Below are 16,591 nucleotides of genomic sequence, written 5' to 3'. Positions count from 1 at the left end.
CATCATCACTATTTCAGAGTAGAAGCTGCTCTACTCCCAAGAATCTCTTCTTTGTGTACCAGTGACACAGCTGAGAGGAAAAGTATGTGGTCCAGACCTCTGCCAACTGTGCGCTCTAAGGCCCGAGGTGGAAAGGTACTATAAATGTACAAAATAACAACTTCCACCAAAGAGAAAGCAGTGAGATGGCTTCTCCCGCAAAATGAGTTTTTCCATGAGAACCCACTAAGAAATTGGAGACAGGTTAAAAAGCCTCCTTAAGGGCTTCCCTGGTGGCACAGTGGTTGGGAGTCCGCCTGCCGATGCAGGGGACGCAGGTTCGTGCCCCGGTCCGGGAAGATCCCACATGCCGTGGAGCGTCTGGGCCCGTGAGCCATGGCCGCTGAGCCTGCGTGTCCGGAGCCTGTGCTCCGCAACGGAAGAGGCCACAACAGTGAGAGGCCCGCGTACCACAAAAAAAAAAAAAAAGGCTCCTAAAACTTCATTAGTTTAGAGCCACTAATTTCACATTTTAGTAGTTTAAATATGAACAAGACAGTGCAGGGACATTCAAGTTAAGCTTTGGTAGTGACTGGACAAAGGCAAGAATCAGACTATATATATCTCAAAGGATTATATGAACATTTTGCAGGGCAAATTATACCATCCGACTAGTACTTTAATTGCATGTTAGAAAGAAGCTAGCTTTCCCACTATCTAGATACACATTCAAGGCTTTGCCAAGTAAGAAGAATAAATATGATAGAGGGGGTTCCCTTTTTTAGCAGTGAGGACAAGTCAGTGCTTTAAGACTCTCCTCTAACAGTTTAAGAAGCATCAATTACACACTTCTAATGTGCTAACTCTGCTAACTCCACACAAAAATCTGGAGTCTTTTTGCCATATCGACTTGAAAGATGCTTTATTATCCCAGGGTTTCTCAAATTTGGAACTATGGATGAGGAGAAGTGTCCAAGATGTTACTAACACTAGAGCGAACGGGGCTCCAAATACGTATATGTCTATGGCGGTAACGGCCTTTTGTAAAGCTTCGTCCCTCTGCCGGTTCCCTTTTCCCCGTTATGACTAGACTAAAAGCTGCTTGAGAACAGAGCTTGTATCTCCTTTGACTTTTTATTTCTACCACCTAGCACTGCATTAACATGGCAAAGAAGATGAGCACAATAAATGTTGAATGTGAATAAGTTGCTCCCCTATCATATATTCTTAAATCTATTTCCTTTCCGTTTATCAGTTTGGTTTTTCTTTGGTCTGAGATAGAGAAGTTGCGATTGTGGAGAAAAACAAAAAGTAGGGAGAGCTCTCCTAACTCCATTTTATATAAGATGAGACTTAAAATTGTAGTGAACCCATTGTCATGTTCAAAATGATCTGTAATTTGGGAAGCCTATTTCTCAAAAAGAAATGACTCTGCTGAATGTAAAGTACAGCGGCTCAGGTAAGAAAGGAGTTTCTCACTTTGCAATGCTCTGCTGGATTTATAATTCTTGACCTTGATACACCGTTTAGGACAGGGCTCTAGAAAGCAGTCTCCAACACAGGATGTTGCAAAGACACCGCGGTGGAATCGAAAAATCAAGGGACTTTAGTTCTGAATGACACCTGGCAGGTAAACCAGAATAACTCCCTGGAAGGCACTCACTTACCTAAATTAGCATAGTAGTAAGGGAAATCTCCCAGATAAGATGAATACTGTGGTAGGACGAACAATCCTCCAGGATGTTTGTTCCATATTAAACTGTTACGGGATATGTGCTTGAATATTCTGTCCTGAATAATCTAGAAAATGAAAACATGGCACATGGTGAGAGGAGACTGACGGTATCAGACGAGGAACACAGTCAATCCAAATTTGAGGGCTGATGGCACTCAAAGTAGTGAGTCTCCTCCCCCACCCCCAACCTGATTCTTCACTGAAACAGCCTGATTCTTCACTGATTCTCTGACACAGAGTGACAGAGCAATGGAAAAGAGTGAGAGAGAGAGAGAGAGAGAGAGAAGGAGATGAATAATGGCTAATCCAATTTCCTAATTAAACTGCAGTTTCACCATAAATTCTATCTTGTCTTTCTATAATAATAAGTCCACGCTCATGTCAAATTAGAGTGTGCAGAAGAGTTTCCCTGATGGCTGAGATCTAGCAGTGCTTCCAGATCCACATCAGGAAGATCTGTTCTCAGGGCACAGAGATGTCCATATAGAGACTGAGCTGGGAGCATATGGAATCCCGAAGCAGCTGAGGTTTTGATCTGTTCCTTTAATTCAGGAGGCAGATTTATTTGCTTGACATATCTCATTGTCCTTTCAAATTCAAGTATAGGACTTTGGGGTACTAGTTAGCTGAAGTTTTTCTACTTTTCATCTCAAAAAGTAGTGACTTAACAATTGCTCAAAACATCCTACATAACAGGACAAGAACCATGGCATACGGAGAATAATGATAGCCAAGCTAGTTCATTAGTTTCTTTAGACTTGAAGACCTTGCAGATCATTAAATTCTACATTTAGAGTTAAACATTCTCCCATCCCGAATCATTTGTCAGATGAATGTGATTAGTCCACTTTACAGTGGACTTTCAAACTCTTGTAATTATACCATCCACCCATTAAGATATGATTTGGCAAATAATTAACTTGATACAGAATTTCATGTTTTCAGCAATTTTTTTGTACTTAAAAAAAAAAAAAAAGCCTGGCATATATCTTTAGAGATTTAAGACCTAAATCATCATTTTCCAGGTCCCCATTTAATGCAATGTGATTTTAAGTACAGACCATTTTAAACGGAGTTGTATTATTTGCTAAAGTTATTACCACCCTCATCTCATCCCACATGGTGACTACACAAGTAATAAAATCAGCTGCATTTATCTTTGCAAACCTGATTGTGTTTATATTTCTTAATGAGAGAGAAGGAAGCAAGGAGGAAATTTAGAAGAACTCAAATATCTTAGTTCAATGATTTCTGCATTTTCTCTTTTCCCCAGATCAAAACTGCTCGTTTTATATGGATTGGCAGAGGTTTCTAATTTGGGGAAGATTTTAGGAACCTTGCTCAAGCGTTAATGTTTGCTCTTTGTGGTTCAACAGAGATGTGTTAAAATGCTATTGTCTACGCATTAATTGTAAGAAAATTGTCATGGTTGTGCAGGGTTTTTACATGGCTAGCAATTTCACTTTGTATACCATTTATTCCAGTTTTTAATTATTTGTACCTTCCAATTCTACTGTCTACTTATTTTCCTTTACAGGTTTCCATTTAGATCCTCCCTTTTTTTGCTTTCCAAATTCATGTCCCTTCTAGCATGTGGCTGCTTAAATAAGTTTGGATATCAAGACACAGAAAACATTGACAATGGATGGTGTCATAAATCCAACTTACATACAAGTGACATGGAAGTCAGAGATGTCACAAATTGGGTCCCTATTCACGTTGGGTCTCTGGGTGGTGTGATTCTCAATGTCACTGACTCTTTTTGATTCAGTATCACAACATTGTCATCTTTTTGAAGACAAGGATATAAGTTATAGTATTCCTCGGAAGTTTCAAAAAGCATTTTATATTCTCTTCAAACAGGGTGATATCAGCAAAGGTATAAGAGCAATAGCAAATGTGGAAGTTAACTCAGGTTAAGCAATTTGCCACCTTTATGACTAACTAGCCTCATATGTAATAAGCAGTAATATATCACATTAATTATAACAATGTTTCAGAATCTATTAGGAAAAGTTGCCTAAATCTTCATACTTAAGACTTGAGTTTTTAAAAAAATCTCATTCCTGTGTTCATTTTCTAGGCGTGGATTTTTCCATTTCTATTTTTACACAGCTATACTATCACAGATATTATACATTATAGATCTTTCCATATTATTCATAGCATTCATGGTTTACTTATCCTAAATGTCCAACAATAGTGCAATTATTTCCATGCAAAGCAATGAACATATTTATGAGTTAAAACTTTCCACATTTAGGACTGATGCTTTAGGATTTTGTCAAAGGGTATGAACACTTTAAAGGCTGTTCATACGTATTACCAAATGTCTTTCTGAAATGTTGATATCAACTTGCCTTACCAAAAGACTGACAGAGTATGGATCTCATTTCACCAAATAGAAAGGTCATTTTGTCCCTCTCCTAATGTCCAATTCTCCCTATTGCTACACTGGACAGCTCCCAGGAGCCTTTCAGGGCCCTTAGTACTCACTCTCAAACGCTGTGAATGAAGACATCATATTGAAACGTTGGACACTATAAAGAAAATCAACACATACATACACGCAAACACAGGCACAAAAAGTTTACACAGAATTTTTTTCCTTACAGCCCCAAATGGCACCCTCAATAAGGATGATATTTCTTATTAACATGAATTCAAAGGGAAGAATGACAGGCTCCTTATTTTTCATTTTTATGTGCCATCTATTTTTAAAATAATGGACAATTGATTATAGGTTCCAGTCATTCTAGGTGGCCTTGACTCTGTCTCTCTTTTTTTTTTTTTTTTGCAGTACGCAGGCCTCTCACTGTTGTGGCCTCTCCCTTTGCGGAGCACAGGCTCCGGACACGCAGGCTCAGCGGCCATGGCTCACGGGCCCAGCCGCTCCGCGGCATGTGGGATCTTCCCGGACCGGGGCACGAACCCGTGTCCCCTGCATCGGCAGGCGGACTCTCAACCACTGCGCCACCAGGGAAGCCCTGACTCTGTCTTTTGACCAATACAATGTTGCCTAATACACGCAGTGCCACCATATGCCACCTCATTCCAAACCAAAGCAAAATCTCCTATTTCTATTCTCTCACTGATTTTAAACTTTCCTTATACAACGGCATCAATAATACTATGGTCTGAATGTGCATATGGTTAGATAAGTGAAGAGAGAAACAGACAACCCTTCATAAAACAGCACTTAAAATTGTGTTTCCAAGCTACTGTGAGCTGTTTTCATATGTCATTACCATTGCATGCCATTTTCTTTTGCTCACCCTGATTCTGACTGAGCTCCTAAGGTTCAATCCTTAGTGCCAGGTTACTGTTGTGCAGTATTCTGACAAATAATGGAATCCAAGAACACTGTCTTTGCAGTATTTGATCATTGTCTCTATCATTACTTCTCAATTTGCACCAAAAAATGAGCTCCGAAGAGCCTAGCTCTTATTAAATAGCTCCTTAATTCCAAGGTGCAGAATTAGGAAGTTTCAAGCAGACTAGAAATACTAGGCAAATCCCAAGCAGGAGAGAGTGCAGCACAGCTGAACGTACTAACAACTTGACCCTGGCATTGGAAAGAAAGATGAGGTGTCCTGTTTCCAACGGTATCTAAGCACTACCTACAGCTCTAAGGCTCATAATCACCAAAGAGCAAGTAATTCCCTTCCCGCGACTCAGAATACAGCACGTAAGGAAGAAAGAGTCTCCGGGTAGAGCATCCCCAAAGCAAGGGATCTTCAAATGTACGTTGTCCAAGGGTAATGCTGCATTACCCTGACCATAGGCACTCCAGCAGGAACTGAAGGACATATTATCTCAAGTAGGAATTTTTGATTTGTGATAGTTAAATCGTTCTTATGAACATATTGGTTGTTTATCTGGGTATGTGGATGGCATTTTCTGGTATTTTTCTCTGCTTTTCTGTTTACATTGGATCCTGGGGTAATCTAAGCTCTGGATTAAAAAGGGAAACTGGATGGTATCTCTCATGCAATTCAGCTGAGAGGTCAAATTGTTAAAATCCAATTTTGGAACTATATGAGGAGTTTTTGTCAGTTGCAATAAATTTGAATGAAGTATATGGTTAGAGTGTTCTAAAAACAACTGTGCTCCAGGCCGCATGGGTCCTTGAGGGCATAGGAGGGCGTTTGCCCTGCCCACTCGGGCCTGGGGAGCCTGCTGAGCTCCCAGGCTGGTCCCCTGCCCTCCAAGATCCCCCCTCCCCCCAGCCACATTGGTCCTGGGGGCATAGGGGGGAGGCCAGGGGAGATCAGGAGAGGTAGGCGGGAGGGGCTCTCTGGGACCGGAGGAGCAGGAGAGGAGAGGAGGGCATTTGCCCCGCCCACTCAAGCCCAGGAAGCCTGCTGGGCTCCCAGGTGAGGTCCTCTGTCCTCTGAGACCAGGGTGGGGGGCACAGCTGGGTCCCTTCTGTTCCTTCAGCCTAAGCCCGACTTCCCACAGGCCCCAGGGCCTTTTCCAGCCCTGTGGGCCCTGAGCATTGGCCCCGCCCACCGCCCAAACCTCACCCTTGCTTAGGCCCCACCCTGCACAGCCAAGGCCTCCCCCGACTTTTTTCCCCCCTCCTCCACTTTTTCACTATCATGGTACTGCTGTACCTTCCGGTTGTTGATTCACCTATATTTTTATTTTCATATTCTTTCTAACATATCTGTTAGTTTCCTAGTCTAATTTTATTTTTTATTTTGTTATGTTCTCTCTCTCTCTTTTTTTTTTTTTGCCACCCCACATGGCTTGCGGGATCTTGGTTCACAAGAAGGGGATTGGGCCGAAGCTCCTGCGGTGGGAGCTCTGAGTCCGAACCACTGGACTAACAGAGAACCTCAGACCCCAGGGAGTATTCATCGGACTGAGGTCTCACAGAGGTCCTCATCTCAGCACCAAGACCCAGCTCTACCCAATAGCCTACAAACTCCAGTGTTGGAATCCACAGGCCAAACAACCAATAAGACAGGAACACAATCGCACTCAAAAAATAAAGAGAGAGAGAGAGAGGGCAAAAAATTATGTCACAGATGAAGGAGCAAGGTAAAAACCTACAAGACCAAATAAATGAAGAGGAAATAGGCAATCTACCTGAAAAAGACTCCAGAGTAATGATAGTAAAGATGATAAGGATCTCAGAAATAGAATGGAGGCATGGATTGAGAAAATACAAGAAATGTTTAACAAAGATATAGAAGAACTAAAGAACAAACAAACAGAGATGAACAACACCATAACTGAAATGAAAAATACACTAGAAGGAAACAATAACAGAATAACTGAGGCAGAACAAATAAGTGAGCTGGAAGACAAAATGGTGGAAATAACTGCCAAGGAGCAGAATAAAGAAAAAAGAATGAAAAGAATTGAAGAAAATCTCAGAGACATCTGGGACAATGCTAAAAGCACCAACATTCAAATTATAGGGGCCCCAGAAGAAGAAGAGAAAAAGAAAGGGTTTGAGAAAATATTTGAAGAGATTATAGTCAAAAACTTCCCTAACATGGGAAAGGCAATAGTCACCCAAGTCCAGGAAGCACAGAGAGTCCCATACAGGATAACCCTAGGAAAAATACACCAAGACACATATTAATCAAACTAACAAAAATTAAATTTAAAGAAAAAATATTAAAAGCAGCAAGGGAAAAACAAACAATAACATACAAAGGAATCCCCATAAGGTTATCAGCTGATTTTTCAGCAGAAACTCGGCAGGCCAGAAGGGAGTGGCAGGATATACTTAAAGTGATGAAAGGGAAGAAACTACAACCAAGATTACTCTACCCAGCAAGGATCTCATTCAGACTTGACAGAGAACTGAAAAGCTTTCCAGACAAGCAAAAGCTAAGAGAATTCAGCACCACTAAACCAGCTTTACAACAAATGCTAAAGACACTTCTCTAGGTGGGAAACACAAGAGAAGAAGACCCACAAAAATAAACCCAAAACAATTAAGAAAATGGTAATAGGAACATACATATCGATAATAACCTTAAATGTAAATAGATTAAATGCCCTAACCAAAAGACACAGACTGACTGAATGGATACAAAAACAAGACCCACATACATGCTGTCTACAAGAGACCCACTTCAGACCTAGGGACACACACAGACTGAAAGTGAAGGAATGGAAAAAGATAGTCCATGTAAATGGAAACCAAAAGAAAGCTGGAGTAGCAATTCTCGTATCAGATAAAATAGACTTTAAAATAAAGATTGTTACAAGAGATAAGGAGGAACACTACACAGCGATCAAGGGATCAATCCAAGAAGAAGATATAACAATTATAAATGTTTATGCACCCAACATAGGAGCACCTCAATACATAAGGCAAATGCTAACAACCATGAAAGGAGAAATCAACAGTAACACAGTAATAGTAGGGGACTTTAACACCCCACTTACACCAATAGACAGATCATCCAAACAGAAAATAAATACGGAAACACATACTTTAAATGACATAATAGAACAGATAAATTTAACTGATATTTACAGAATTTCCACCCAAAAGTGGCAGAATACACTTTCTTCTCAAATGCACACGGAACATTCTCCAGGATACATCACATCTTGGGTCACACATCAAGCCTCGGAAAATTTAAGAAAATTGAAATCATATCAAGCATCTTCTCTGACCACAACACTATGAGACTGGAAATCAATTACAGGAAAAAAAACTGTAAAAAACACAAATACATGGAGGCCAAACAGTGCACTACTAAATAATCAAGAGATCACTGAAGAAATCAAAGAAGAAATTTAAAAATACCTAGAAACAAATGAAAATACGATGATCCAAACCTATGGGATGCAGCAAAAGCAGTTCTAAGAGGGAAGTTTATAGCAATTCAATCTCACCTCAAGAAACAAAAAAAATCTCAAATAAACAATCTAATCCTACACTTAAAGCAACTAGAGAAAGAAGAACAAAGAAAACCCAAAGTCAGTATAAAGAAAGAAATTATAAAGCTCAGAGCAGAAATAAATGAAATAGAAATGAAGAAAACAATAGCAAAGATCAATAAAACTAAAAGCTGGTTCTCTAAGAAGATAAAAAAAATTGATAAACCCTTAGCCAGACTCATCAAGAAAAAAAGAGAGAGGATGCAAATCAATAAAGTTAGATATGAAAAAGGAGAAATTGCAACTGACACCACATAAATACAAAGGATTATAAGAGACTACAAACAACTATATGCCAATAAAATGGACAACCACGAAGAAACGGACAAATTCTTAGAAACGTACGATTTTCCAAGACTGAACCAGGAAGAATCAGAAAATATAAACAAAACTATCACAAGTAATGAAATTGAAACCGTAATTTAAAATCTTCCAACAAACAAAAGTCCAGGACCAGATGGCTTCACAGGAAAATTCTATCAAACATTTAGAGAAGAGCTAACACCGATCCTTCTCAAACTCTTCCAAAATATAGCAGAGGGTGGAACACTCCCAAACTCATTCTACGAGGCCACCATCACCCTGATACCAAAACCAGAAAAAGATATAACAAAAAAAGAAAATTACAGACCAATATCACTGATTAACATAGATGCAAAAATCCTGAACAAAATACCAGCAAACAGAATCCAACAACACAGTAAAAGGATCATATAGCATGATCAAGTGGGATTTATCCCAAGGATTCTTCAAAATACACAAATCAATCAATGTGATACACCACATTAATAAATTAAGGTATAAAAACCATATGATCATCTCAATAGATGCAGAGAAAGCTTCTGACAAAATTCACCACCCATTTATGATAAAAACTCTCCAGAAAACGGGCATATAGGGAACCTACCTCAACATAATAAAGGCCATATATGACAAACCCACAGCAAGCATCATACCCAATGGTGAAAAACTGAAAACATTTCTGCTAAGATCAGGAACAAGACAAGGATGACCACTCTCGCCACTATTATTCAACATAGTTTTGGAAGTCCTAGCCATGGCAATTAGAGAAGAAAAAGAAATAAAAGGAATACAAATTAGAAAAGAAGAAGTAAAACTGTCACTGTTTGCAGATGACATGATACTATACACAGAGAATCCTAAAGATGCCACCAGAAAAATACTAGAGCTAATCAATGAATTTGGTAAAGTTGCAGGATGTAAAATTAATGCACAGGAATCTCTTGCATTCCTATACATTAATGATGAAAAATCTGAAAAAGAAATTAAGGAAACACTCCCATTTACCATTGCAACAAAAAGAATAAAATACCTAGGAATAAACCTACCTAGGGAGACAAAAGACCTGTATGCAGAAAACTATAAGACACTGATGAAAGAAATTAAAGATGATACAAACAGATGGAGAGATATACCATGTTCTTGGATTGGAAGAATCAATATTGTGAAAATGACTCTACTACCCAAAGCAATCGACAGATTCAATGCAATCCCTATCAAATTACCAATGGAATTTTTTACAGAACTAGAACAAAAAATCTTAAAATTTGTATGGAGACAAAAAAGACCCCGCATAGCCAAAGCAGTGTTGAGGAAAAAAAACGGAGCTGGAGGAATCAGACTCCCTGAGTTCAGACTATACTACAAAGCTACAGTAATCAAGACAATATGGTACTGGAACAAAAACAGAAATATAGATCAATGGAACAGGATAGAAAGCCCAGAGATAAACCCACACACCTATGGTCAACTAATCTATGACAAAGGAGGAAAGGATATACAATGGAAAAAAGACAGCCTCTTCAATAAATGCTGCTGGGAAAACTGGACAGCTACATGTAACAGAATGAAATTAAAACACTCCCTAACACCATACACAAAAATAAACTCAAAATGGATTAGAGACGTAATGTAAGACTGGACACTATAAAACTCTTAGAGGAAAATATAGGAAGAACACTCTTTGACATAAATCACAGCAAGATCTTTTTTGATCCACCTCCTAGAGTAATGGAAATAAAAACAAAAATAAATAAATGGGACCTAATGAAACTTAAAAGCTTTTCCAAAGCAAAGGAAACTACAAACAAGACAAAAATACAACCCCCAGAATGGGAGAAAATATTTGCAAACGAATCAACGGACAAAGGATTAATCTGTAAAATATATAAGCAGCTCATGCAGCTCAATATTAAAAAAAAACAAACAACCCAATCATAAATGGGCTGAAGACCTAAATAGACATTTCTCCAAAGAAGACATGCAGATGGCCAAGAAGCACATGAAAGGCTGCTCAACATCACTCATTATCAGAGAAATGCAAATCAAAACTACAATGAGGTATCACCTCACACCAGTTAGAATGGGCATCATCAGAAAATCTAGAAACAACAAATGCTGGAGAGGGTGTGCAGAAAAGGGAACCCTCCTGCAGTGTTGGTGGGAATGTAAATTGATACACCCACTATGGAGAACAGTATGGAGGTTCCTTAAAAAACTAAAAATAGAACTACCATATGACCCAGCAATCCCACTCCTGGACATATACCCAGAGAAAACCATAATTCAAAAAGACACATGCACCCCAATGTTCATTGCAGCCCTATTCACAATAGCCAGGTCATGGAAGCAACTTAAATGTCCACTGACAGACGAGTGGACAAAGAAGATGTGGTACATATATACAATGGAATATTACTCGGCCATAAAAAGGAACGAAATTGGGTCATCTGTAGAGACGTGGATGGATCTAGAGACTGTCATACAGAGTGAAGTAAGTCAGAAAGAGAAAAACAAATATCGTATATTAACACATATATGTGGAACCTAGAAAAGTGGTACAGATGAACCAGTTTGCATGGCAGAAACAGAGACACAGATGTAGAGAACAAACGTATGGACACCAAGGTGGGAAAGTGGCAGAGGGGTGTGGTGGGATAAATTGTGAGAGTGGGATTGACATATAGACACTAATATGTATACAGTGGTTAACTAATAAGAACCTGTTGTATAAAAAAAATAAATAAAAATAAAATTCAAATATTAAAAAAAAAAATAGAGAGAGACATGTACCACAATGTTCACTGCAGCACTATTTACAATAGCCAGGACATGGATGCAACCTAAGTGTCCGTTGACAGATGAATGGATAAAGAAGATGTGGCAGATGTATACAATGGAATATTACTCAGCCATAAAAAGAAACGAAATTGAGTTATTTGTAGTGAGGTGGATGGACCTAGAGTCTGTCATACAGAGTGAAGTAAGTCAGAAGGAGAAAAACAAATACTGTATGCTAACACGTATATATGGAATCTGAAAAAAAAAAAAAAAGGTTATGAAGAATCTAGGGGCAGGAGAGGAATAAAGCCACAGATGTAGAGAATGGACTTGAGGACACAGGGAGGGGGAAGGGTAAGCTGGGACGAAGTGAGAGAGTGGCATGGACACATATACACTACCAAACGTAAAATAGCTAGCTAGTGGGAAGCAGCCGCATAGCACGGGGAGATCAGCTTGGTGCTTTGCAATGACCTAGAGGGGTGAGATAGGGAGGGTGGGAGGGAGGCTCAAGAGGGAGGGGATATGGGGACATACGTATGCATATGGCTGATTCACTTTGTTGTACAACAGAAACTAACACAGTATTGTGAAGCAATTATATTCCAATAAAGATCTATTAAGAAAAAAAATAAAAAACAAAAAAACTGTGTCTCTAAAGAACTGCATGGCTCAAATCGAAGGGGAAAACGGCTTTCCAGTCACAGAGATGAAAACAGCTTGACTTAAGATCCTATGCTGGTGAATATAACACATCCAACTGTTATTATAAGATAATTGAGTACTGCTAACTTAATAGGCAAGAGACCAGAGCTATGCAATAAACCATACTCAAAAGAAATGTAATTAATGAGATACCATCTTTCATCTGGCGAATTAACAAAGCTGTGTGTGTGTTTTAATTATGATTCTGAAGGCTGACAAGGATATAGTAAGAGAGGGTGTCCCCCAGATGGCCTGTGAGAATCTAGATTGCCTCAACGTCTTTGAAGAGTAATTTGGCAATACCTATCATGAGTCTTAGTCATGCCTGGACTCTTGGGTTGAGTAATCTCATTTCAAGGACTCCATCTAAAGAAATAAAGACATAGTCTAAGATACATGTAGAAGGGCATTGGTTCGATAAAGATATCTCTATCTCTAAAAAAGAAATAATTAGAAATAACATTAATAGTCAACAATAGCGAATTGGTTAAATAAATAGAGGTTCACTAAGGGATGGAATATAGGGTGAAAAAATGAAAACGTGGTCTGGATGTATAGCCAAAGATGCATAAAAGTGGCATGTGAAAACATTGAGGAAAGAATAACTTAAGAAATATATCAGGGGAATTCCCTGGCAGTCCAGTGGTTAGGACTCTGTGCTCTCACTGCCGAGGGCCTGGATTCAATCCCTGGTCTGGGAACTAAGATCCCATAAGCTGTGTGGTATGGCAAAAAAAAAAAAAAAAGGAAATGTATTGGAGCAACTGCAGAAAAATTTGTCAAAAAAAAAAAGTTTAGCTTTTTCAACACAGACCATATATAAAAGTAAATTGAATTAAATAGTTAAATGTAAAAAATTAACCATGAAAGTACTAGAAAATACTAATGTGTACGTGTGTTGCACATAAATAAAATTATGGGTCAAAAAGTCCTTTCTAAACAGTAGCAAATGGAAAAGCTGGAGATGAAAAGATTGCCCCATGATAAACAAAACAGAAAGCATACCACAAATTGGGGGGAAATATTTGCTACAAAAGAATCAGAGGTTAATCTTTTTAAACCTAATAAGCTCTTAAAAATTAACGAGAAAAGCGGGACAACATTGTGGCCATTTCTATTTCTTTCTCTGTGAGCTGCCTGAGCAAGAAACATACAAGAAATATTCATTCTTACTAAGATCTTAAGAAAATAATGACTTATCATTTTTAAGGATATAATGTCCAATATGGTGAAAGTGAAAAAAATAAATATAATTAAAATAGGTTCTCTCATATAAGCTGGAGGGAATATAAATTAGTTGAATTCTATTGCAGGAAAATTGACAGTTCATATTCGAAATCTTAGCATTTGGCATACTGTTTGAGCCAGGACTTTGAATTCAAGGAATTTATCTTAAGGAAGTAATCTTGAATCTGCACAACAACTTGGCACTGAGGCTATTAGCTTCAATGATGTATATAATAATTGAAAACCAGAAACAATTTTAATAGCCTCAAACTGGGGATTAATTAACGGAATTAAGTGACATCATGAATGGAATATTATATAGCCATTAAAATAATTGTAGTAAAATCTAATGAGATACTAGGAATAATTATTAAGCAGAAAAAACAGGTTATAAACTAAGTATAGAAAAACTCCTCTTTAAATTAAAAATGACAACATATTTATGCATTTGCATAGAAAAAATGAATGTTTATATGTGTGTATATATGTCAATAGTGATTTGTATGAGTAGATTATTGTATTTTTGTGCTATAAGTATTTTCTATTATTTTCTAAAAGGAATATGCACTTCTTTGATAAAAAGCACTCATTCCAAAAAGCAAACAAACAAACAAAAAAAACCCAAAACAAGTGACATTCAACTTTCCTTAAGAAGGGCCTAGGAAGGGTCTTAGACGGAAGACAGGATCAAAGAAAAGGTTCAAATTTATTAATATTCAAATCTGCTGCTATGTACAGAAGTAAAAACCCAATCAATTTTCATTGAGGAGAGTGCTTTTGGAGGAATAAGAGAAATTTGCTTGTAATAAGGAAGCCCTTGGAAGGCATTCTACCCTATCCCCTTTCAGGAGGAGACCTGGATCCTAAATAGCCCTTTTCACTTAGTTCCAGGATGAAAACGACACAACCCATTTACAAGAGGACACTGGGATAGAGCCTGGCCACACAAAAGCAGGAGGCCCAGGCTAGGCTCAGGGTAGGTAAGCCCCACAGTGTGCCTGGGGTATGACCAGAGTTGGCTCTGGTACCCAGGATGGCAAGACAACAGCAATGGCACAAAACAGGATGACTTCAGTTTTCTTGGTGTTTTTCAGACTTAGCATAGTGTATACTCCCAATTACATTAGCTTTTGGAGCAGTAATAACTTTTCCAAAGAAAATATTTCAAAAGTGAGGCCACAAATGCCCCTACTTCTCGTGGTGGACACCTCAGAATCACCTTGATGCTGTGCTTCACCTGAGGACCTCTGCTCTCCTTCCTGTAATTCATGAGTGTGCAGATCCAGAAATCTTTTCTCAGCTCTTTGTGCTGCTTTGGTGTAGCCTCAGGCCATCGCTATCTGCTCTACTTCCAAAGGTTTTAATCATCTCCATGCTTCCCTTTCCTTTTTTCCTCCTGCCTTAAAAAAGGCAACTCGAAGATGGGCACCCATCTGTCTAGAATAGTTTCTGATCTCATAAAGTTTAACACTTTCTGTACCAGATGGGTGTAATCCTGATTTTCTTCTTAACACATCCTTGCAGCAATGATGCTAGCTGGGCTGCATATGTCTTGAGAATAAATTTGGCTGTATCCTAATGCCATTGGACTAGAGTACCCAGTAAACTATTCATATTTTTAGAATGGGAGAAGATGTTCCCCTACTTGGTCACTATCTGTTTCCTAAGTGGGCTCCAGAAATATGCTTTCAAAGGATGCCATTGAGTGTGAATGACAGGAGGACAGTCATTAGCTACCTGTCTCTGAAATGATGTAAGACAGAGCCCATCTCTGTGTCAAGGAGTGTAATTTCTCCTATGTCAGCTTTCCTCATTGGAGTCTGTCAAGAATGGAGGTCTTTGCTTGGGCACGGCAGAGCAGGTAAAAAGGGGTTAACTGACACATTCAAGTACAGAAGGTTCGGTTTCGCCCCATTTGACCAATTACACATCACTAATAGCAAAAGAGAAGGCTGAGAGAAACATATAAAGGACCATTATTCAAGACCAAGAACCAAGTGGTCTCACTTACCTCTAGTGTAGTTAATACAATCTTCTCAACTGAAGAAAAATAAGCCTCCCACAAGAATTGTGTCTGCTGTCTAAGTGCTAGGATTTTATCCTGATGAATAGACCTGATTGTAGAAGGAATCTGTAACACAAAGTGAACACATAATAACTATAACCGGATAACAATAAGATGCCATTTGATCAAAATAACCCACTTGGGTTAGGCTTTTATTCTTCATAGCCTTCAGCTTCTAGCATACAGATCTACTAAAAATCACCAACCCCTAAATTGAAAGGCCCTTCAGAGGTGTCAGCTACAAACAGCACTTACTGGGAATCAGCTTTAAGGACCTTAAATGCACGAGAGTTAGAGCTCGCTTCTAAGATTTGGTAGCAGCTTATCAGTTGCTTAGGGTGTTCCTACAGTAGTCTTTGCTGTTTTCTCTTCTCAGATTCCCACACATCCTTGATCCTGCCCATGGACAACCAAGTACTACAGAGAAGGAGCTACGGCCTTGCAGCAAGGCTGAGAGACATCATCCCGCAAGCACTTCTAAGGCACACCACGCCAGGGACTACAAATGATCTACGAGAAGGCTTTTTTAGGGAATGTCTCTGAGTCTCTCCATTTAATATGCAGCTGGGGTAGTCATTTCTATGTGCATGTATCTCCTGCCTCTCCCTGAGAGCTTTCTGCTCCCCAGGCTTCTCTTTGTGGCTGCAGCACTAACACCAAACTAACACAATCTGTCATACATGTTTAACCATCACTGCTCTCTACCAGGCTGCACAATTTTTAAGGGGGGATCTATGCCCTGTCCATCCTGCTACACTTTTTATAGCTAGGAGAGTGGCTTTTATGTGTAGGTACACCTCAGAGACACTGTGTGTTCAGCTCTAGACCAACACAATAAAACAAATATCGCAATAAAGCGAGTCACACAAAACTTGTGTGGTTTCCCA

At 39.0% G+C, this 16,591-nt stretch overlaps 1 protein-coding gene across 1 annotated transcript in view; it reads right to left on the bottom strand.

Annotated features, from left to right (window-relative positions):
- EXT1 (exostosin glycosyltransferase 1) overlaps window positions 1-16,591 on the bottom strand; it is a 292,671-nt gene that overhangs the window by 20,931 nt on the left and 255,149 nt on the right. The window contains exons 4-5 of the mRNA XM_082675100.1: window positions 15,651-15,770; window positions 1,647-1,779 (exon numbers count right to left, since the gene is read on the bottom strand). Of these exons, the coding sequence (XP_082531226.1) occupies window positions 1,647-1,779; window positions 15,651-15,770 (253 nt within the window). The remainder of the gene's footprint in view (window positions 1-1,646; window positions 1,780-15,650; window positions 15,771-16,591) is intronic.

This window comes from Grampus griseus, assembly GCF_964374135.1.
Source record: "Grampus griseus genome assembly, chromosome: 17".
Lineage (NCBI taxonomy): Eukaryota > Metazoa > Chordata > Mammalia > Artiodactyla > Delphinidae > Grampus > Grampus griseus.
The sequence above is the reverse complement of the archived record's forward strand: the minus strand, read 5'-3'. Positions and strand labels throughout refer to the sequence as shown.